Raw genomic sequence first — 23,611 nt, forward strand, 5'->3', positions numbered from 1 at the left:
TTTATTTCTCTTATTTCCCACTGAAATCTACATTTGTAGATTGGTCCTATATGCCAGTGGTTCTCAACCTTTCCAGAATACTGTACCCCTTTCAGGAGTCGGATTTGTCTTGTGTAGCCCAACTTTCAGAATATTAAAAACTACTTGCTTACAAAATCAGACATAAAAATACAAAAGTGTCACAGCACACCATTACTGAAAATTTGCTTGCTTTCTCATTTTTACCATGGAATATAAATATTGTACTTACATTTTAGTGTATGGTATATAGAGCAGTATAAACAAGTCATTGTCTGTATGAAATTTCAGTTTGCACTGATTTCACCAGTGCTTTTTATGTAGCCTGTTGTAAAAGCAGGCAAACATTGAGATGAGCTGATGTACCCCCTGGAAGACCTCCACATACTCCTGGCTGAGAACCAGTGCTATATGGAACAATCCAGAAAAGCACACTAACCTGCCTTTCCAATTCCCTTATAGCCAACTACAGTCAATAGGATCTAGCACTGTTGTACTTACATCTGGGGCTGAAGTTATGAGAGTCCATAAATGTGACTGAGAGGGGATCCTCTGCATGAAGGGTGCTCTGATCAGCATAACTCCTATCCATCGCGTTCACCATGTGTGTCATTTCTTGTCTGGTGTTCCCCATGGCATCCTTGCGTTTCTTAGCAAGTTTGCTGCCCAGCCAAGAAAAAACAACAACCCAAAACACCTTAATATTTGATGAAACATTAACACCCGCAATAGTAATTAACGGTGCATGTGAGTGAGGCTTGGTGGCAACAAGCACTGGCCAATGATCCAATAAGCATAGCTGCACTTATATTTCCTGCTATATGAGAGAAAGAGAGAATATAATATTTATGCTGCATAAATACTTTAATATGCACATTCTTATTTCCCTACCTAGTGATATTAATTTTTTTCTAGAGAGTAATTATACTAATATAAACAAATTAGAGGTTGTAGTTATATTTTAACTAAAATGATAAATTATCATCTGTACATGCAATTTTATCAATCATCCCCATTTAAGTCTACATTTGGATTTTATAACCGGATAATTCATTTCCCTGTTCCTCCTATTAGGGGAAAATCATTTTACCACTGAGATTACTTTATTAGCCAAGAAATCCAACAACACAACATAATTATTCAATGCAGATTAATGGTATATTTCATGTTAGGAGCTGCTCCTTCCCTTTATAGACACAATACTAAATGGTATGAGATTTCTTTATCTTCCCTGATTCTAACTTTTTTGTTCAGAAAAATCTGTATTCTGTGCAATTTGAGAACACTAGATTTTTTGAATTAGCAACCACAGACTGTGACTGTATCACACACAAATGCCGTAGCACCCTGAATTGTACAGCTAAAACCAAAACAGTCACTGCACCTGAATTGCACATTGAGGAAATAGTTCAAGAAACTCTCCTTATGAATGCAGCACTGCAAGTAACTAATTGCCCTTTGAAGTCAGAGCCGATAGATTATAGTCGTCATTTTAAGACTTCTATAGTTAAAGTCTTAAATGTTCAGGGTATTAATAAAGTGTTCTTCTGTTCTTTATGAATGATCTACATACATTTTATTATATTAAAATATTATTAAATATTCCAAATTGTTGTTGTAGTAACAACTACAGCTCAAAGCAGTATGGCTCAGATAACCATTTAGCATGGTCTTCTTGGATGAACCAAAAGCACCATATAGAAAAGAGGTAATCAGCACACCAAATACTGTATGTTGAAAATCTAATATTTTTAAAAAGCAGTTTAATTTCATGACCTTTTTCTGTCCAAAAGCAATGTTATTACCATAGTGTTAAACGCTTTTACAATTTGCATATCTATCTTATATTTCATAGGATAAAAGTTCTGTTAGAGCTTTCTAGTGTTGGCTGCAAAATTTCAATATTCTGCAGCTACACAGGAGAGGTTGGTGAGGAAAACACTACTGTAGGTTATGTATGCCATCAGCTTGGTATGTGCTAGGATTTACGACAGACCAGAATAGGGAAGTGATCTACCCTGGCGTCCAGAAATAGGAAGTGGGGCTGTCTCTTCATGTGATACTAATTCCTTTGAAGTCTGTTTCTCAGGTTTCACAAACTTAATTAAGCTTTTAAGGCCCACCAAGAAGTGTTGAAGATAGACAAGGCACAGCAGACCTGAAAACTGGTCTCCTCATATATAATCAAGCAGGGAAGATTCTTAGATTGATCTAACTCCTTCCTCTCCTTGACACTTTCATCCTAACAACCACCAGTCTGTTAAGGACGTCTTGAAGGTCTTCTCAGACTATTATTCTTTAATTAAAGCCCGAGGGGTCAAAAATTTAGAATTCTGATGTCCAAAAATAAACATGTTCGCATGATTCCATTAGTGAATAATACATTTTTGGTGTCTCTTTAAAACACTTTATGATATAGATTTCTCTCCAGGCAGGCATTTTTAGAGTAATTAGCAAAGTTTGTTTATGTAATACTCCAGCTGAACAAACCTTTAAAATCCATAAAAATAGAAGCCCTAGAACTAAAAATGCTCTCTAATTCTGTCAAAGCTCTTCTGAAACTGGCATTTCTAGTTCAGAGTCTAGTTTTCTAGTATCAAAGCCTTTCAGATATTTTCCAGACATTAAAGCTCCCATTTGGAAGGCTCCTAGCTTTGAAGGCCACCTCTGGAAAGGAACAAAAATGGTTATTAAGTCTAATCTCTCAGCTATACTAAGCCCCCTTTTAAAGCACCACTTTGTATCAAAATTTGCTAGCTATGCTACATAAATCAGCAGCCACTGAAAAGCTTTACAACTTATTAATGCATAACAGTAGTGCACTACTAATTTTTCTGCTCTAAGTCAACTTCCTCAAAAAAGGCCCATTGTGTTCTAGCACTGCAATTTATTGACTCCTTGTAGGCCTGATGTTTTCTAAAGGCACATCCGGTCAGACAGTTAAACAATTTATTATGTAAGTACCTGAGATTGACAGAAGCGTAAATGATTCTCATTATCTATCAAAGGATCCAAGTGCATAAACCTAAGGCAGGTGGGTGTTTCAAGAGGGAAAAAGAGCTCTATCATAGTATGAAACTATGCAGTTAATTATCTTTGGCTGAAGCAATTCTTATTTAACAAGCAAATTACAATTCATTACAATGAAGTAGAGAATGGCAGCGTTAGTTTACAACAGCTTGTTTAGCTTTTCCAGTTTATTAAAAGAAGTCAAGTAAATAACCCGTTTAAACAAAAATGTAGAGAGGCATCCATAATCAGGTACTCGCTGAGCACATGCTTTAGTCCAGTGGTTTTCAAACTTTTTTTCTGGCGACCCAGTTAAAGAAAATCATTGATGCCCGCGACCCAACGGAGCTAGGGATGAGGGGTCTGGAGTGTGGGAGGGAGCTCTGGGCTGGGGTAGCGGGATATGGTGCAGGAGGGGGTCAGGGCTCTGGGGTGGGGCCAGGGATGAGGGGTTTGAGGTGCAGGAGGGACCTCAGAGTTTGGGGGGCAGGCTCAGGGCTGGTGGTTGGGGCGTGGGGTTGGGGCACAGGTTTACCTCCGGCAGCTCCCTGTCAGTGGCGCAGCAGGGGTGCAGAAGCAGGCTTCCCACCTCTCCTGGCACTGTGGACCGTGCTGCACACCAGAAGCGGCCAGCAGCAGGTCTGGCTCCTAGGCAGAGGCGTGCAAGCGACTCCCTCCCACAGGCACCGCCCCTCCAGCTGGGAACCGACGAAAGGGAGTGCGGAGCTGATGCTTGGGGTAGGAGCAGCACGTGGAGCCCCGTGGCCCCCTGGCCTAGGAGCCGGACCTGTTGCTGGCCACTTCTGGGGCGCAGCACGGTGTTGAAATAGGTAGGGAGTAGCTTGTCTTAGCCGGGCAGCACTGCCAATGGGACTTTTAAAGGCCTGGTTGGTGGTGCTGACCAGAGCCGCCGTGACCCAGTGCCTTACATTCCGCGACCCAGTACTGGGTTACGACCCACAGTTTGAAAACCACTGCTTTAGTCCCTTTGAAATCAATGGGACTTTATGCACATCCTTAAAGTTAAGCACATGCTCAAGCACTTTGCTCAATCAATGTCTACATCATTACAGAGCTTACAAAATTTCATTTGGCCAACACGGACAAAAATATAATTCTGCTACACAGTATAAAATAATACTTTTACTTGCATATGCAGACTGCCCAATGAGCAACAGAGAAAGACCTTGTATACAACAGACATTTTTGTAAAAACCCTTCCCATTGCTGCTCCCACCACTGTAAACACCCTGCCCTCCAGGCAGCATGCAAGAGCCTGTTTACATGGTTGAAATTTACATCTGATTTGCATACTACAGGTGTTACGCAGTATCAGCTGCAAATGTACTTTCTCTCCATTGACTTGTTCGTGTTAAATAAAAACAAAAAATAGTGATTCACAACCATGGTTCCCTATAGGATAGCTACTACACAAGACATTTTGTAGTGTGACATGTAAGTTTGATATAGAATGCAAATCAAAATGTGACTACACTAACTAAAATGATAATTATGGAAAAAAGGTAGGCAAAGAGTAAAAATTTCATTATACAGTTATAAATACAATATCCCTTTAGAAAAAAAAAACAAGGTAAACTAGGAAAACCACAAGGGAACCTTTAGACCCCCTAAGACTAAGGAAATGTATCAATAATTGAAATTTAGCAAAAGTATGAAGACTATATTTTATCTTTTTTTAAAAAGGGATACTGCATCTTTAAAACATGTAAAGTAGTAAGTCACCCATTTTCTACTTACAGATAGTAGGAGTAAGAATAGTAGCTCCTCCTGGCAAGCAAATCACAGACAGTGGAAAAAGAGAAGCAATGGTGAATGAAAAGCGTGACTCCGTCACATTGAACAAAGCAGAGAAATGTGTGTTTAAAAAAAAATTGAAAAATTCATGTTTCTTTGGTTAGCATTTCAACTTGCTCATGCACTGATTAGCTTTACTTTGCCATGCAATTAAAAAAATACACTGGCATATAAAAATGATTTGGTTTTTAGAAAGAGATCACTTGAGAAAATTACATGCTGACATTTAATCTATTGCCAAAAAATGGAAAATTAAATGGATTATGTATTTTCAACATGAAGTTCAGCATAGTATGATGATCAATTACTACCTAAATGTCATGATAAATGGAATAGCTGTGTACAAAGCCTGTGCACTAAATATGCTTTTTACTTTTCAGTTACAAAAACTAAAGATTGTATTAATATACTTAGCCAGAAAACCACTAAATTTAATGAAGACATTTTAAAGTTGTTACTGGTACACAGGTGTACATATATGTTTGCAAACATACTGTATGTACATATATGTTTACACTCATACCATACACAATACTCATTTTACAGCAGATGTATGTGTATACTAATACCTATATATACACACATTTTCTGAATGCAAACATATATTTAATATTTTTAAATCTTAAAGTCAGAAATGTTGACGTGTGCATGCTAAGCATTTAAAAATATGGAAGGTAAACAAATGGAAGGAAATGAAATACATTTGGAAATAGTCCAACGATTAAAAAAAACTGGTATTGCTATTTGAAAGATGCAGTATCCCTTTTCTTAGCTTGATTACTTTGTAAAATTGTAAGAGCCAATAGAGTTTCATCCAGTTGAATGTAAAGCAATTTGCACAAAATGATCAGGCAAAGCATAAAACATCTCTTAGACTTGTGAAATCATGAACAGAACGGCTTACCACTCAGGTTTTTTTCTTCATTAAAAGATAAAGTCACATTTAATCAAATTTAGAGATCTATGTTAACATGAGACTTATTAAACCCATGGGAATGAGTAAATTTATTGTATTGTTAATTTTTCCTATATAATAGCTTATAATCAATCTCAGGTATCAAAAGGGATACTACATTATGGAATCATTGGATATGTATGCTGATATGTAACTTATCAAATTTTCAATCCCACCAAACCTAACTGAAATGTGTGTTTGCGTGTGTGTGTGTGTGTGTGTGTGTGTGTGTGTGTGTGTGTGAGAGAGAGAGAGAGAGAGAGTGTGTGCGAGAGAGACAGAGAGAGAAAGAGATGTTCCATCTGTTCATGGATTTATTATACAAATTGTCCTGATTCACCAGAGGAACTGAATTAACTTAGGTATGTGTATACCATTGTCTTAACTTTTATATATTTGTTGTAAGTGACCTTGACTAAGGGTTGATCTAAAAAATTGTCCACTTTTCCTGAGGGGAAAAAACTGAAAGATCTATTATATTTTCAGCAGACGACCAATTAAGCTATCATTGTGAAAAATTACCAAACATTAAAGATTCATTAAATAGGTTAATTTTCCCACCTATTTTGAATACAGAATGTTGCAGAAGTTTTAATGTATTATGCATTTTTAGACAGATGATCAAGTATAACTTCTAACATATTATTGCTTGCAGGGTTTCATACACGGAGAAAAGTTTTAAAGTATCATTTTACGGACATTGTTAACTTATCTTCATCAAGCAATTTAATACATTAGGAATTAAAGTTTCATTTAAAAATTAGTGAAAGCAAGAGTTCAGGAAGGCTTTGAATGTAAGAATGAATACATCTGCTAACGAATGTTTTCATACACCCCTTGAAGTTTTATGCAGTTCTTACCCACAAGATTAGCCAATCCCATTTGGAAGTGACTGGCAATATATAATGGGGAGCTAGTCACATACAATCTTCTATCAAATATGAGGGGACCACAGCGAAAAGATATGTCCCAGTGATATATCTTGCAATAGAGATCAAGCAAAATTCCTTGCTGAAAGTTGAAAAATCTATATATTGCTCTTCCCAATTTGTGTAAATAGAGAAAATAATAAGAATTTATGTCTTTAAAACATTATGACTTGCTCTTTTGTATATGCATATAATTCTCAACCACAGAGGTAGACAACAGAGAGAAGTGAAAGCACTGTTTGGAAAATCACATATGTAGCTAACTAACACAGAATACTATAAGCATACCTAATGTTTCTAATGCAGACGTTTCTTCTCCAAGTTATATATCTCCAGGGGTAATTGTAAAGAGGCAATACATTAAAAAAATCTAATGGAAACCATTATTTATAACATGTAGTATGATTTTAGGCACAATTTTAATGTTTTTCTACTTTTTAAAAATAATAGAAAACGTCATTTCAGTTTAACATATGCAACATTTACAAATATATTCTTTGTTAGGAATTTGAGGGGGAAAAAAAAGACTGCAATGCACAAACCTCTGGAAGAAAAAGATCTCATTTTAAGCAGGACATGCTGGTTTGTGCATCCTGAGAGGGATCGGGGTAAAGGATTGGGTGTAGGGAAAAAAGAGGGAATGAAGGACTCGTTTGTATTAATAGTTCAGATGTTCTGACTAAGAATTTATAGAAATAGATTATGAAATTTTATGGGAGGTTAAGAGTTGAAAGTACTGAAAAGTTAAGCATATTTTTAAAATGCACAAGTAGTATACTGTAGTACCATTTAAATTAAATTAGCCTTTTGTGTTATCATTTTATAATTCCAGAAGATGGTGCTATTGCTTGTTTTCTGGCTGTGAAAAGTACTAAAACCACCTGAATTTCATTCAGATTAATACTTTCTTAAATAATAAATAAATCATGCACTAAGGACTCACCAAATAATTTTATAGTGATGTAAAGTGATTTTTAAAAAAATATATATTATTTTCTAGATTTACAAGAATGGGGCCAAATATACCAAAAATATTTAAAACATTTTGCAGGAAAAGTCAGACAATTTATAACAAAGGACTCATAAGGACTGCATATGGAATCAAATCTCTATAAAGTTTACAATATGGAAGGAAAATAAGTAAATAAGAATCCATGAATTTCAATTTTATCTTTTTAATGCACTCCTGTATAGCTTTACAACTTTAAAATTAAAGCTACTTGGAAACAAACAACAAAAAAGTAAAGATACTAGACCTCAAAATGACAGCAATCCTCATTTTATTTATATATATATCTCAAAATTTAGTATAAAAACAGTGTTCTAATAACTAATAAGAGGAAATAAGAATCCACTCAAATGCTGAGCATATATTTTATTCAGCTATTGGTCCTGACAATTGTCTTTCCCTGAAATGATCTGTGAAAGAATATTCTTGGATTATTCAGTATAGAAGAAACAGGAGGAGACAGGAAAATTTAATATTCTTACCTTTTTTTGACAATTAATATGACAACTAGGAGGAGGAGGATGAATACCAGAATTCCAGCACTTATTCCTGCTATTTTCACCACTCGATCTGTCTGCTTGGCTGGGTCTGGAATCACCTCTGGTTCTTCTGTTGCTGCTGCTAAATGAATCCAAAAAGAAGTTATTTAAAGCAAGTTCTTTAAAGACAGTTTCTACATTTTGTTAATACAGTACACAAACACATGCACAAACACCTTGTGTGTGTGTGTGTATATATGCACATGCATGTGTGAGGTACATACTGTGAACTTCTATAGATACATCACACACGCTGTATCGTGTATATATTATATATATAAATAATTCATGGTATTCACCTGATATATAAATGCATATATATAGTTTAAAACAAACACTAGTATTACAAAACAGAGGGAAAATGTGTTTTAATGGACTCCAGTTAACACCCAAAATCAATACTACTTTCTTTACAACAATTTCCCCCCACCAAAAAACACCCCAAATAGTGTCTACAAATGATTATTAGAAGGATCCATCATGATTTGCATTGTCATATCCTCCACTCACACTGCCCATTTTACATCACTTATCCAAACTTAACTTTGTCCCCTAAATTTTGCACAATAAAAACCAAAATAAATTTTTACTAGATTATTGAAATTATTTATGACTAGATCCCTCAAATAACAAATTGAAATTCATAATCTCGTACACTTTAATGTAACCGTTCCTATATTTTTGCAATATTAGGACCTCCCTCATTCACATCCCCATGCTGTTCTAGTTTCCTAACGATCTTGTATAGCCCCATTGCCACAGGATCTTAGCACCTAACAATCTTTTTACGCATTTATCCTCAAAACATGCCTGTGAAGTAATGATGGGGAACTGAGAGATTAAATGCTTGTCCAAGGTCGCTCAGGAAATCTGTGGTGGAACAGAAAACAGTGGACTCCTGAGTCCCTTATCTATGTTTTCCTTCCTCTTGCTTACGGCGAGCAGACATCCCAAGACCAGGTTAGCATAGTGCCCCCTCCCTCATCATTTCATCATCCTGGACCCATATCCTCTGCAGATTGGCATGGCAGGAGATCTGTAACACTGAGTCACTAGTGGGCTTTATATACTCACATCTGAAGAAGAGCTCTGTATAAGCTCAAAAGCTTGTCTCTTTCACCAACAGAAGTTGGTCCAATAAAAGGTATTACCTCACCCACCTTGTTTCTCTAATATACATATTTACATACCCAAACAAGATTAAACTATATGGCTGGATAGACAGAAGAATACATTTATTGTCCACTGCTTATACTATTATTGCTTGCACTGTTTAGCATCTAGAGGCTCCATTTAGTGATCAAGGTGCTAAGAGTTCACCATATATAACAAGGATCAACAGTATCAGTGCCAAATAGCTTACAGTCTTGGCATACAGTTTTGATCAGACACAACAAGAGGACAAAGCAAATGGGGAAATGGATGGGATGTGTGAGAGGGTGTACAAACCTCACACTGGTTAAAAAAAGGGTTCAGGAGCAGCTCTGGGCCCAGATGCCCCTGCTGCGCATGCTCTCAGAGAGGCGGAGCTCAAAAGGGAGCAGCTCAGCTCAGTCAGGGCAGATGGACCAGGGGAGCAGTTGTATGTTGCAGGCTCCTGACAAGAAGCCGCTGAGGCCCCATGTGGCTAGGCCCAGGCCTCACCGCCAAGCCGCTCCAGACCTTTCAATCACAGGGGTAAATGACAACAAGAGGTGACTGCGAGAGGAAGACATACTGGAGCACAGACAGAGAGGACTTCAGGAGGGACCCAGAGGCGAACCAGTGACACCAACAGAGGACCAGAAGCCAGGGTAGAAAGTGGCCCAGTGAGCAGGCGTAGGGGCAGCTGTTGCCCTAGTCCGCACATTCTGAACTACTATTTACTGGGCCCAGGGTTTGAACCTGGTAGAGCAGGGAGGGCCCGGGTTCCCTTACCCCAGTGACTCCCACTGTTGGGCAATGTGGCCAGTGACTCCCGCCGCTGGGCGACATAACCCAGAGTAATAATACCACCAGGAGGCTGCTGCCAGAATCAGACCTGAAACCCCTCCGCTCCCGACACGGTGACAGTATACTTATAAAATAATCATTTTTAGCATAAATAGCACAGCACACTAGCTGCCTAGCCATTGTTGAGTGTTTTGTGGGCACCATAAGAAGGATGAGTTTTACGGATGGACTTGAAAGAGGATAATGTAGTGTTTGAATGGAATTTAGACAGAGGTTGACATGGGAGAAAGCACAAAGGTGACTGAGGGAAAACTGGATCAATGGGCATTGGCATCTGGCAGAATAGACGGAGTGATGTATTAGATAATGTATTTGAGTCAGGAGACAAAGGAGGGTTAAGCTCTGTATGGTGTTAAATGTAAAGAGAAGTGTCTTGTTATTGATGTAATGGAGAAGGGAGAAGCAGTGGAGAGATGTGAAGTGGGGGGAGAGGATGTATTCAGAGCAATGAGCTAAGGAGATTAATAACAGCTTTTTTAAAATCAATTGGAGTGGGATAAGATGGCTGGTGTCATGCATAGGTAGGAAGTTTTAGTAGTCAAGATGCAAAATGACGAGGGCCCGGACAAAAGTTTTAACTGGGTGGACTGAGAGGAAAGGCCTTCTTGTGTAGGAAGAAGCAGAAAAGTTTAGATATGGCATAAATGTGAACATCAAAAGAGGGCTGAATCAAAGATGACAGGTAGAATATCAGCCTGACTCACTGGGGGGGATGGTGGTGTTTTCATGGTGACTTAGAAAGGAGGCAGAGGAGAGTGACTGGAAGGAAAGAATAAGAGCTCAGTTATATTAACCTCTATTATAGTAATCCTTATGACAAGTTTGCTACTTAAGTTTCATTAAAAGGTATCTCCTCCTCAGCCATGCAATTATCTCATTTTCAAAAGCCACCGTACGAACTCAGCAAATAAACGTTTCTCAAGCAATCTGCAGAAAAGATTGCCTCAGGAGTTTACTATTTTCCTGGCTTAGGTGACAGTGTTTTATTGGCTATATTCCATGAGAAATATCAGAGCTCAGGTCCTTGTAACTGTTCAAAATGGGGCACTCCGTACAAGCCTTTAGAACAACTGCCAAGGCCTAGACAGGTATCTGTTGCATGTTCATTTACTTTGTTTTTAAATTAAAGAGTCTGAACTAACGGTCAATAATGCTCATTCTATACTTCAATAATGCTAGGAAATAAGGCTACTGTCTAATGGGACTATATACTAGATACTAGCCTTTCTTAAAAAAAGAGTAGAAAAATTACTTTGAAAAGTCACAGATCAAGCACATATGTAGGCTGAATCCTTTCTATCCAAAATGCTTAAAATCTATAGGTGCAAAACTGGCTCACTGAAGTCAATGCCAAAACTCCCACTGGCTTCTCTAGGGCCAGGATTTTACCCAATATTATTCCAGCAATAAATAATATATGCATTCTTTGGTGAAAATTATATAACACTGTGGGCTAATTCAGAGGGGTTATATTTTTATATTACAAGGTGTAAATGTTTAAATAAAATCACTGCATATAACAGATAATTAAATTTTAGGAAAAAGAATAGAAAACTGCAGATGTTTAATATTCTTTGAGTTCAGTTTCCATATTTATTTTATTCCACCGCCTGTCAATTTTTTCAGCTTTTACTGGTCTAAATGTATATATCCAGACAAATAACAACAAATAATATACAAAAAAAGGAAATGCAGGTACACATCTTAACAATGATGTGCATCCAATTGTCCAATTACTCATTTAATGTGTGCATGTGTGTGGGTGCAATCTGTCATTATAATTACTGTAACTGCTCGTACAAGTTTTCCATGTATTGGAATGTATACAGAATGGTGACAATTGGGTCTCACAAAACACACTGGGCCAGCTCCTAGAGTCTGAATGAAGAATTGCATGTATTGCAGATCTGTGTGTGTGCAAAGGTGGCATAAAGATCACCATTGCACTTCAGCAATCCTGGAGTTCAGGGTCAATCCCCTGGTGTAAATTAGAGCACCTGCTGGCTGCTAATGCTGCAAGCTGTAACTGATAATCAACACAGTTTGTGGTGGCTTGTTCGAACCATCTATATACCCCTGTAAGATTCCCCCTTGCATTGGGGTGGTTCCCTCCTGGGTTGGATCTGGTGGCTCTGGGGTCAAATTCTGCTCATGGTGCGGCACAAAGCAGCCTCAACCACATCTGAGGTATAGGGCAATAATATTCACTTTTATTAGCGATCAGTAAATGGAAAACTAACCTTGTTGAGTGCTAGAGTGAGGGTGACCGTATTTCCCTGTTCTGAATATGGGACACCTGGTAAAATTACTCGTATTCAAGTGAGTTCAATGGCAATCAATCAGAACTATGCAGTACAAATGTTCAAAATTAACATCGAGTTCACTGTTAAAAAGAAATACTGCAGAGTTGATTCTCTGCATTTACCTTCTTATCTTTAAGGCTTTAGGGTTCACATGGGGAGGGATGACACAAACACATTCCTGTACACCTCTTTCACACGGGGTGGGTGACCGACTGACCCTCCCCTCCCTGGCTGGCACTTTCCACCCTCCGTGCCTGGCTGGGCCCCTGGGACAGACTCGCCTCTCCTGGCACCGTGTCTTCCCGAGACAACACGTGGAGTGGGAGCGGAGAGGCAAATAGGATCACATGCCCCCCTTCCCCAGATTTCTGTAGCTGTCCACACCAGAATGCGGCCAGCAGCAGCCTTTTGGCACTGTGCTGGAGGGAACAGATGGGAGCTACTTCCAACCACGGGACAGGGGGAAGAGATGACCTGGCTCATATCTTAGCAGAGCTCATCTCTTCTCTCCCCTCCCAGGTGGCTGGAAGCAGCTCGTCTCTTCCTGCCTGCCCATTGTTGAAAGGCAACTAATACCTCCAGGCTGCTGCTGGCCACCGACAGAACCTGGCCGCCTCCTGTCCCCTGGCTACAGCACAGGCAGGAAGGGATTATGCCCTAAGGATGCATTGTGAACCAGGGCCCAGGGAACCTGACTGCAGGGGCGTCAGTGAACCTGGCCAGAGAGGTGGCTCAGCAGGGGAGGGCGAGTGAAGAGGGTGCTAAGCCCCTGTCCAGGGGATTGCTGTGGAGTCTGCAGAGTCGGGGCACAAACAGGCTGGAAATCACTTCCTCCACTCCCCTCCGCCACTCCAGAGCTTAGCTGAGAGGCGAAAAGGCTTCCCTGTGCCAGCGCTCTCTGGGGCTTTGGCACATGCAGGGCTCGGCTCTTCCTGGCCACCGCCCTGGGCCGGTGGGTCTTGGGCTTTCCCAGGGCACCGGCCCAGACGGGCAGTGGGGGAAGGAAAAAGCCTGCCGGCCGGGCTGTTACTGAGCTGAGCGCTCTGACCAGAGGCTGGTTCTTTGCACAGTGCTGGGAGTGGGATGTGCCCCGCCAGGGGGCATATGGAGGAGCAACGGGGCTGGAGGGAGGTGTGAGGGGGCAAAGCAGGGAGAGGACAGTGAGAGGGGGAGCATGTAAAGGGCCAATGTGTGGGCAGCAGAGGTGACATGTAACCGGCCACTGCCTAGCACCTGTCCGCACTTACCAGCCACCGCAGCTTGCAGCACACAGCCAGTGCTGGCCGGAAACAGGATGAGGGGCTGGCCAAGAGCCAGCACGCAGTGAAGGCTGTGCTATGGACCAGCAGGAGAAGCAGCCGGCCCAGTGTGCTGCATCCTCACCCCGCAATCAGTCTTACACACCCACACCCATCATTGGCTACTGGACCCCCCCCACTCACTGCTGGTGGGCGGGTGGCTAGCGAGCAGGGATCCAGCTAGCAACAGGACCCACCAGTACTGATGGGGGGATACAGAAAATACAGGACAATTTGTCCATTTTTAAGAAAAAGTTGGAACAGCTGCAGGAGGGTTTAAATATGGGACTGTTCTTTTAAAAATGGGACGTCTGGTCACCCTTGCTAGAGTGCTATTTATTTTTCACTAATCCATAAAAGATAAATACAGCTCAAAATATTTTTCCAATTTGAGGGGTTTCTTTCCAGCACTAATATGTCCCCCTTGGTTAAACCAATATGTTCACATAGGAGACCTTTTTCTTCCCATGATTTACAACTACTCTTCATATCTGTTTACAATCTTCTCTATCAATTTTTTACCTTACACCTTTTTCCCATTTCTTCATTAGAGGGGATTTCTTGTTTTAATGCCAGTAAAAATATAAAACCTTCTTTGGTGCTCATTTGCACTGACACATTGTTATTAATATAAGGTATTCCCATTGCTTTCAATTGGGTTATTTGCTTGGAAGAAATATTACTCCCATAAGAAATTGAAGGATGGAGACTGTTCCCCCCCACTCCCATTATTTCTGATCCACAAGGAGGGGACTGCATTTTTTTTTAAGATGAGTTATCACACACAGAAGAGTCACTAGTGAGAATGAGGGATAAACTAGATCCAACACACTTACTGGATTTCTCCCATTAGTTTTCTATATGGTACCAACAATAACAGCAGTTACATTTCACAGTTCCATCTACAGTTGATGCATACTCAAACTTTCTTGCAACACCTCTATCAATAATTTTTTTCTGTGTGTTATCAGTTATCATCACCTCTGTAATGCTGATTTTTCTCTATGTCTTGTAGCAACCAAAGGGTGAAATGCTATTCAGCTTACTCTTGCAAGCAGTCCCATGAACTTCAATGATGAGCAGGACTGTATTTGACTAAGAGTGTTGCAACTGTCTAAAGCCTAGCCTTACACTACTGCTCAGGTTGATGTAAGTTACATTGCTCAAGGGTGTCAAAAAATCACCTCCCTGAGCGATGTAGCTTACACTGACTGACCACGGAGTCTACACCACACTGTCGGCAAGAGATTCTCTCCTGCCAACTTAGCTTCCACCTCTCCGGGAGGTGAAATACTGAAGTCGACAGAAAAGCGCTCACCCATCGACTTATTGCGTCTTCACCAGACTCCGCTAAATTGACACCGCTGCATGGATCCCAGTACTGATTTAGCCTATAGTGAAGACAAGCCCTAAATAATGGTGAGCTCCTGACTGGCTGGTGAAGGTGGCAAGTTTTCCTTCTACAGACAATAGCAGAGGAAGGACACTTTTCCTCACATTTCTGATAAATGTAGTCACTTTGAACTTTTTTTAAAAACTAATTTTTATTACATACTCAACAAATTCACCTCAAAATTCAACACCTATTTACATAATGGAACTGTACGTTGGATACTATAATAATTCAATTATATCACCGTGGATGAGATTCAGTTATAGCACATCTCTTATCTGTATTCTCCTTCCTTCTGGAGCTCAGTATTTACATGTAACCTTGCACAATCGTCAGAAAATGTGTAAGACTATGCATGAAATCGACTCACCTACCCTTACTAAGAAGATGGTGATAGGAAAAATAATAATGATATTCTACTCTGTCAAACAAAGTTATTCCAGGAGCAAAGGCAAGGAGGATTTGCAAGGCGGTTTATACGATACTATTAGTGAACAGACATCCTTCTAAAAGCCAGTTTTAAATCCATAGATTTTGTATAAGATTGTATATATAACCTCTTAACCTGGTGTTTTACTCTCTAACACTCATGGCGTTTTATGCTAGGTTTTCCTCCTCTGTAGTATGGGATATACTGTGCCTTGTGTTTGACTGAAGCTGCTGTTTATGTTATGTCTTGTTTACATGTTAATTTTTTATTTGTATTACTTTGTGAGTATTCACCATGTTATGCAGTAATAGCATAACGATGTAGCATGAGTAGGTCCAGATGTATTTGATCAAGAAAAACTGTTTTACACTATGATTTTATGCTTGCATTGTAAAACTATTAATTAAAACTAAAATTTGACTGAATAGATTCAACAGCCAATGTTGGGCAACATCACAAAGAACTGGTATCCCATGCAACTCAGGTAATGAGTCAATCTATCATGGGCAGGGGGCGGAGGGGTTCTGTGAGAAATACAAGTGAGTTTTTCTTATAAGCAGTTAATTTTCAGAGTGACTTGCTCTATGTTTTAATAGTCTGACCAGAAAGACCATTCTGCTTTCTATCAATTTGAGTTTTATTCTCTGGTTACTGACTTTCCAGAGCCATGTTAACGATATAATTAAGGAGATTTTAAAAAGCTTTAAAAATTCATTACTAAAGAAAGATTCCTTTTACCTGATTACTGTAAAAAGTTTCATATGAAACTGTCTGTTGAGAACACCTGAGCCAAGTTGTACTGTGATTGAAGGAGTCCAGTTGCATGATACGTATCAGTAGACTGCTGTATGCACATATACTGTGTGCAAGACTCCTGTAAGACTTTCCTAGGTGAATGAAAAATTCTTAGATTATTTGCCTTTTTGGAAGGTGAGAGGTTTTTGTTCACTTAATCAACATGGGCTTAATAACCTTCCCTATGGAAATAGCAATGAGAGTATGAAATGGGAAAGGAAAAGCATGACAATGTTCTCACCAAATTCCCCTTTCTGAAAATGAGGTTTGTGTCAGACGCAGTGGGTGTGCCCTGCAGATGTTAGGGATCCATTCACTAGAGCACAGGTGCCTAAACTGTGGCTCTCAAGGCTCTAAATCATGGGCCTTATGGGTAAACCATATTAAGAAGAAACTTTGTATTTGATAATGAACTGAAAATGTGATCCCTGAGCTGTGCCATGAGATTTTTAAACTGATGTGTCTGAATAGTTCCCATTACTATGGGGAGGGCCCAGGGTCTGTGGGAGCCCAGAGGAGCAGATTTCAATTGGTTCTGCCTGAGCTTAGGGGAATGTCTAGCAAAGAAACTTTCGCTCAGTGGAGCCACCGAGGGTAGCCCAGGAAAGGAGAACGACGAGAAGCTGAGAAACTACAGTTATAGCTCCTTGGTTCTCTATCACAGCCCAGGTTAGAGCATCTTGTATGATGCCCTAAATTGTGCCAACCGGTTTTGGTCTCCAAGGGACCATATGCTAGCTGGGGATGGCTAAAGTGCAGCAAGTTGTGACCACTCACACCCCTTTTTCAAGGACGATAGGGAAGGCGAAGTGGAAGCTGGCAGTGCTAGCTCTATACTTGTGGAACTCCCCATCAAGGACTCTCCCCCTTGACCTTTTTGAAACAGCATGTTCAGCCCTCATGCCAAAAAGGTTGGACTATAGCTGAAGGGCCATCACTGTAGAGATAGCCTATATACAATGTTTCCTGGGTCCCCTGGAGAACACTGCAGGGGCTTCTTCGGACAGCAGACCGGACAGCTGACCGGTCTCTCTTTAAATGATGGCTGTACTAAAATGTTAATACAGCATCTGGCCAAGTTACTACTAGCTTCCGTGGGTGGTGTGTGTGTATGAGATGCACACAGAGCACCCCTTCTTTCCCAAACCCTGGCCCCCACATCACATGTGGATCTCCAGATAAGGGTGGTGCAATGGATATGGCTAACTACCATTTCCATGAAAAAAGAGCAACTTCTGTATACACAGAGAATGCGGAGAAACAGCTTGGCCCTCCTTACTGTGTTTTTTTCTAAATGATGTGCATGCCCCAAGCAATGTTTGTGCTTGATGCATTATTATATATTTAAAACTAATGCAAGCAAGCTCGCATACCATACTAAGTGGGAGTGAGAGAGCTACCTAGAAATTCCCATATATTGTACTCAAATTGACCTGTTCGTTACTGGTAGCATTAGGTCACTGCAAATGAAGGTGGAGCTTGTTCTGATTGCTCATTTATAAATTAGCGCCCCTATAGCCCATTTCCACATCTCCAGAACATTGAAATCTCCTCTTCTTCCAAAGGGCATAGGAGCAGTGAATTAAGCGTCCCTTTCTGTTCGGGACTAAACTCAGAGGTTAAATGGGAATTACTCTTGCAATGCGCCAAAAGAGTGGCAATTTACATTCATATTGACAACTTCGAAAACAGGAATTTCAGCGAATTACTGATCAGTTATTTGAAGAGTGAGCCTTAAAGTACTGAGAAATACCAAGAGGTAAAGTGCTCAGATCCTGACGGCTGTGCAGATTAAACAACAGTAGAGTAGGAACCAGATTGTGGAGACAAGTTCCAGCACTGTCTATGCACTTGTGTTCATGAATAGGTATTAAATGAATAGATTGGCACCTTTAACTGCATCCTTCTACAGTCTGCAACCAAAAACTCCTACATGTGCGTGAACTCTGTAGGCATTTTTAGGGTCTGTCATGATGCTGAATGACAAGACTCGGAGCGAGCATAAAGGGGATTCTTAATGTTGGTGTTGGGCACACAGATTCTGATTCTGAAGATCACAGATTACGGAAGATAGTTTGTGCAGCTACACTGTTACCAGACAGCATTTGCCTAGGATTTGGCCTGGGTTAAGCAGTAACAAAATGGATGGCTGACTACATTATAGCACATATAGCATAGATAAGTAATGCTAAAAGCCTGGCCTGAACACAAACAACAAGGAAATGAAGAGTTATGGCAGAAAATGAATGCGGACACTGGCAAACTTTTTTCAGCTAGGGGATGGTACAGGGGGGTATAAGTTAGAAGGATTCTGTCAGCTTCCAGTTCAGCCTCTACAGTGTTTTTGAATAAAACAGCTAAATGTGGAGTTAGGTTTCTGCAATTCTATCTCACAAAGCATACTGTATAGGAAGGCGTAAGCACACAAATATAACCTTTTGGTATGTCACCAGGCAAGAGCAGCATGCTGTGAAAAGGCTTGGAGACATTCTGGATACTAACATGTCCCCAGGCACTGCCAGATTTGCACTTTGCTTTGGAATTCTCATGTCTAGTAGGGTTTCAACGAGCAACATTTTACACTGCAGTAGGGCTTATCCAGTGGAGGTGCGTCCTATGGATCTACATTGCCAACCCCCAAGCAAGCAAAACTCGTGAGTCAGGCCCCCAAAGATAATGAGATTAAAAATATATTACCCTTGGGGTTCTTTTTATTTGCACTTTGTTCATTGAGCATTTAGAATACACTTGGGTCACGTTTTCAATCTTTTCTCCCCAACCACAAGAGCAAGAGACTTATTTATTTAAAAAAAGAAAGTGGAAATTCACATATTCACAAGACTTAGAAGCTGAGGTATTAAGAAAATCACCAAATATCATGAGACTCATGATAAAAATAGTGAGAGCTGGATAGGAACGCTAGATATTTGTTTCATAATCATAGAATATCAGGGTTGGAAGGGACCTCAGGAGGTTATCTAGTCCAACCCCTAGCTCAAAGCAGGACCAATCCCCAACTAACTCAATGTCAAGGCTCTTCTTGTTTAAGAACTCCACGTGGAACTCTCATCGAAATCAAGGGAAATTCTGCATGCAAAGTGTGTGCAGAATCAGGCTCATTACAGCTTTTGTGGCTTTAAAATCATACACTCAGATAACAGGCTCTTGCGTGCCATTATGTGGAGCTCATTCATTAGTACAGACCCGAAGAGTGATACAAATCCCACTTTTATAGATGGGCACTACAGCAGTGAAATTCAGATTCTGCTTCTGAAAGCAGGGTTTGATAATAGTAAAAAAAAAAAAAAGTTATATTAAGATGAGCACTGACAGTGTAAATGAACAGCTCTCAGAAAGGAATAATTAAAGATCTACTGTGTAAATACATAATTATGCACTTTTGTGCATCCATATTATTATCTCCAAAGTCTAACTGTGGACTCTCCTGCAATGGTTTCATTCTGGGCTTCTTAAAAAGCAAGTTGTTAGACATAATTGTCTTTTGAAGCCATTATGAGCTATCAGGTCTCAAGCTTCTATGACTCATCAGTTTGCACATCAGTGACCCTGCAGACTGTTACAGTCAGCTAGGTCATTGCTAATGTTGCCCTTAGATAGTAGGGCTACCAGCTCAAATTATTATGACATTTCTGATGGAAAAAAAATGTACAATGGGTGCAGTAAATCCTTCTGAAATAAAGCCATGCTTTTAACTTTTCAGAAAAGAAATCTGGGCAATTAGGGCACATTATGAAATAATCACCTGTCAGACTGTGATTTGAAAAACAAAGCGGTTTAACTAAAGGAATAGCAATCTTAAAAATTCACTTGTAAATAAAAAGGGAATGTTAACAATTACAATTCAGCCACAATTTTTTTAAAAAATAATATCGTGTAAAATTTTTTCTCCCAGGCATTAGAAATGCCTTATACATCACTTATTAGCCCCCAAATTAACACTGACAGCTGGTATTCAAACTCCTGAAAATAGGTGATGACACATACTTTATTACAAAAGCAACACTTTGTACATGGCATACACAACAGAAACTGTTTAAGTGTCATTCCACCTCCGCGGAAAATGATGTATTATACCATACAAGATGTTTAATTGTTTTACCACAGAAATACATTTTAATCATCTCTGTTGTTCATATAGAGGCACACACAGTACACAGAAAATAAAATTACAATTATTAATATAATTGCCTATAAAAATTACAAGCAAGACTTTACTGGCAGCAAGGAATACCTTGAACTCCGTGTTCCAAAGTTGTTATAGAGCTATGTAATTTCACTGAAGGAAGCAAAGGCAGCTAACCTCTCCTCTGCCATACAGACTTCAAAGTTACAACCCAAAGAATTTTTTTGCAGTGCAAATTGCTTTGTAAATCCAGACTGCCCCCTTACAACCCCAGAACACAGCAACAAACATGATGAGGAATTACTTTATATCAAACAAAAGATTACCCGCATCTGGGATGAACGCAGGAGACACAAAAAACAAGCCAAGAGGAGGAGGAGAAATATAATGCCTCCCTTTCCAAGAATTTAGAGTATTCAAAGTAGTTGTCATGGAACCACTGACAGTAATCAGAGCCACTACATGAAACTCTGACTCCTGACCTTCCTAGATGGTTTAAGAGTAGAAAGTACCTAGGACATCACCCTATTGAGGGAGATTTCAGAGTAGCAGCCGTGTTAGTCTGTATTCGCAAAAAGAAAAGGAGTACTTGTGGCACCTTAGAGACTAACCAATTTATTTGAGCATAAGCTTTCAAAAGCTTATGCTCAAATAAATTGGTTAGTCTCTAAGGTGCCACAAGTACTCCTTTTCTTATAGAGGGAGATTGTCAGCAACTCACCCTTTGAAGAGGGGAATCCTAAAATACGTAATTACCAGATGAATCCTAAAGGAAACATTGCTTAGTGCTAGAGGCCATGCAACTTACCATAAACAAACATAAGAACATAAAAACTGCCATACTGGGTCAGACCAATGGTCATCTAGTCCAGTATACTGTCTCCAACAGTGGCCAGTACAGAAGCTTCAGAGGGAGTGAACAGAACAAAACAAATCCAACTAGGGGCGGAGCTCTTCGTGACCTGCTGCTCACAAACCGGGAAGAATTAGTAGGGGAAGCAAAAGTGGATGGGAACCTGGGAGGCAGTGACCATGAGATGGTCGACTTCAAGATCCTGACACAAGGAAGAAAGGAAAGCAGCAGAATACGGACCCTGGACTTCAGAAAAGCAGACTTTGACTCCCTCAGGGAACTGATGGGCAAGATCCCCTGGGAGAATAACATGAGGGGGAAAGGAGTCCAGGAGAGCTGGCTGTATTTTAAAGAATCCTTATTGAGGTTACAGGGTCAAACCATCCCGATGCGTAGAAAGAATAGTAAATATGGCAGGCGACCAGCTTGGCTTAACAGTGAAATCCTTGCTGATCTTAAACACAAAAAAGAGGCTTACAAGAAGTGGAAGATTGGACAAATGACCAGGGATGAGTATATAAATATTGCTCGGGCATGTAGGAATGAAATCAGGAAGGTTAAATCACACCTGGAGTTGCAGCTAGCGAGGGATGTTAAGAGTAACAAGAACGGTTTCTTCAGGTATGTTGGCAATAAGAAGAAAGCCAAGGAAAGTGTGGGCCCCTTACTAAATGAGGGAGGCAACCTAGTGACAGAGGATGTGGAAAAAGCTAATGTACTCAATGCTTTTTTTGCCTCTGTCTTCACGAACGAGGTCAGCTCCCAGACTGCTGCACTGGGCAGCACAGCATGGGGAGGACGTGGCCAGCCCTCTGTGAAGGAAGAAGTGATTCGGGACTATTTAGAAAAACTGGACGTGCACAAGTCCATGGGGCCGGATGCATTGTATCTGAGAGTGCTAAAGGAATTGGCGGATGTGATTGCAGAGCCATTGGCCATTATCTTTGAAAACTCATGGCGATCGGGGGAAGTCCCTGAAGACTGGAAAAAGGCTTATATAGTGCCAATCTTTAAAAAAGGGAAGAAGGATGATCCTGGGAACTACAGGCCCTTCAGCCTCACTTCAGTCCCTGGAAAAATTACGGAGCATGTCCTCAAGGAATCAATTCTGAAGCACTTAGACGAGAGGAAAGTGATCAGGAACAGTCAGCATGAATTCACTAAGGGAAAGTCATGCCTGACTAATCTAATTGCCTTCTATGATGAGATAACTGGTTCTGTGGATGAGGGGAAAGCAGTGGACGTGTTATTCCTCGACTTTAGCAAAGCTTTTGACACGGTCTCCCCACAGTATTCTTGTCAGCAAGTTAAAGAAGTATGGGCTGGATGGATGCACTACAAGGTGGGTAGAAAGTTGGCTAGATTGTCGGGCTCAAAGGGTAGTGATCAATAGCTCCATGTCTAGTTGGCAGCCAGTATCTGGCGGAGTGCTCCAAAGGTCGGTCCTGGGGCCGGTTTTGTTCAATATCTTCATAAATGATCTGGAGGATGGTGTGGATTGCACCCTCAGCAAGTTTGCAGATGACACTAAACTGGGAGGAGTGGTAGATACGCTGGAGGGTAGGGGTAGGATACAGAGGGACCTAGACAAATTGGAGGACTGGGCCAAAAGAAATCTGATGAGTTTCAACAAGGACAAGTGCAGAGTCCTGCACTTAGGACGGAAGAATCCAATGCACCGCTACAGACTAGGGACCGAATGGCTAGGCAGCAGTTCTGCAGAGAAGGACCTAGGGGTGACAGTGGACGAGAAGCTGGATATGAGTCAACAGTGTGCCCTTATTGCCAAGAAGGCCAATGGCTTTCTGGGCTGTATAAGTAGGGGCATTGCCAGCAGATCGAGGGACGTGATCGTTCCCCTCTATTCGACATTGGTGAGGCCTCATCTGGAGTACTGTGTCCAGTTTTGGGCCCCACACTACAAGAAGGATGTGGAAAAATTGGAAAGAGTCCAGCGGAGGGCAACAAAAATGATTAGGGGACTGGAACACATGACTTATGAGGAGAGGCTGAGGGAACTGGGGATGTTTAGTCTACGGAAGAGAAGAATGAGGGGGGATTTGATAGCTGCTTTTAACTACCTGAAAGGTGGATCCAAAGAGGATGGATCTAGACTATTCTCAGTGATA

General features: G+C 40.5%; 1 protein-coding gene across 8 annotated transcripts in view; it reads right to left on the bottom strand.

Annotated features, from left to right (window-relative positions):
• The window catches only part of PTPRK (protein tyrosine phosphatase receptor type K), a 584,612-nt gene that overhangs the window by 35,287 nt on the left and 525,714 nt on the right, over window positions 1-23,611 (bottom strand). For 6 of the 8 annotated variants that reach the window (XM_073337267.2, XM_073337265.2, XM_073337263.2 and 3 more), the window contains 2 exons: window positions 8,218-8,356; window positions 520-680 (listed from right to left, as the gene is read on the bottom strand). In XM_073337267.2, coding sequence (XP_073193368.1) covers window positions 520-680; window positions 8,218-8,356 — 300 coding nt within the window. The remainder of the gene's footprint in view (window positions 1-519; window positions 681-8,217; window positions 8,357-23,611) is intronic. The other 2 variants (XM_073337266.2, XM_073337264.2) reach the window with 1 other exon arrangement.

The sequence above is a fragment of the Lepidochelys kempii genome, chromosome 3 (genome assembly GCF_965140285.1).
Source record: "Lepidochelys kempii isolate rLepKem1 chromosome 3, rLepKem1.hap1, whole genome shotgun sequence".
Classification (NCBI taxonomy): domain Eukaryota; kingdom Metazoa; phylum Chordata; order Testudines; family Cheloniidae; genus Lepidochelys; species Lepidochelys kempii.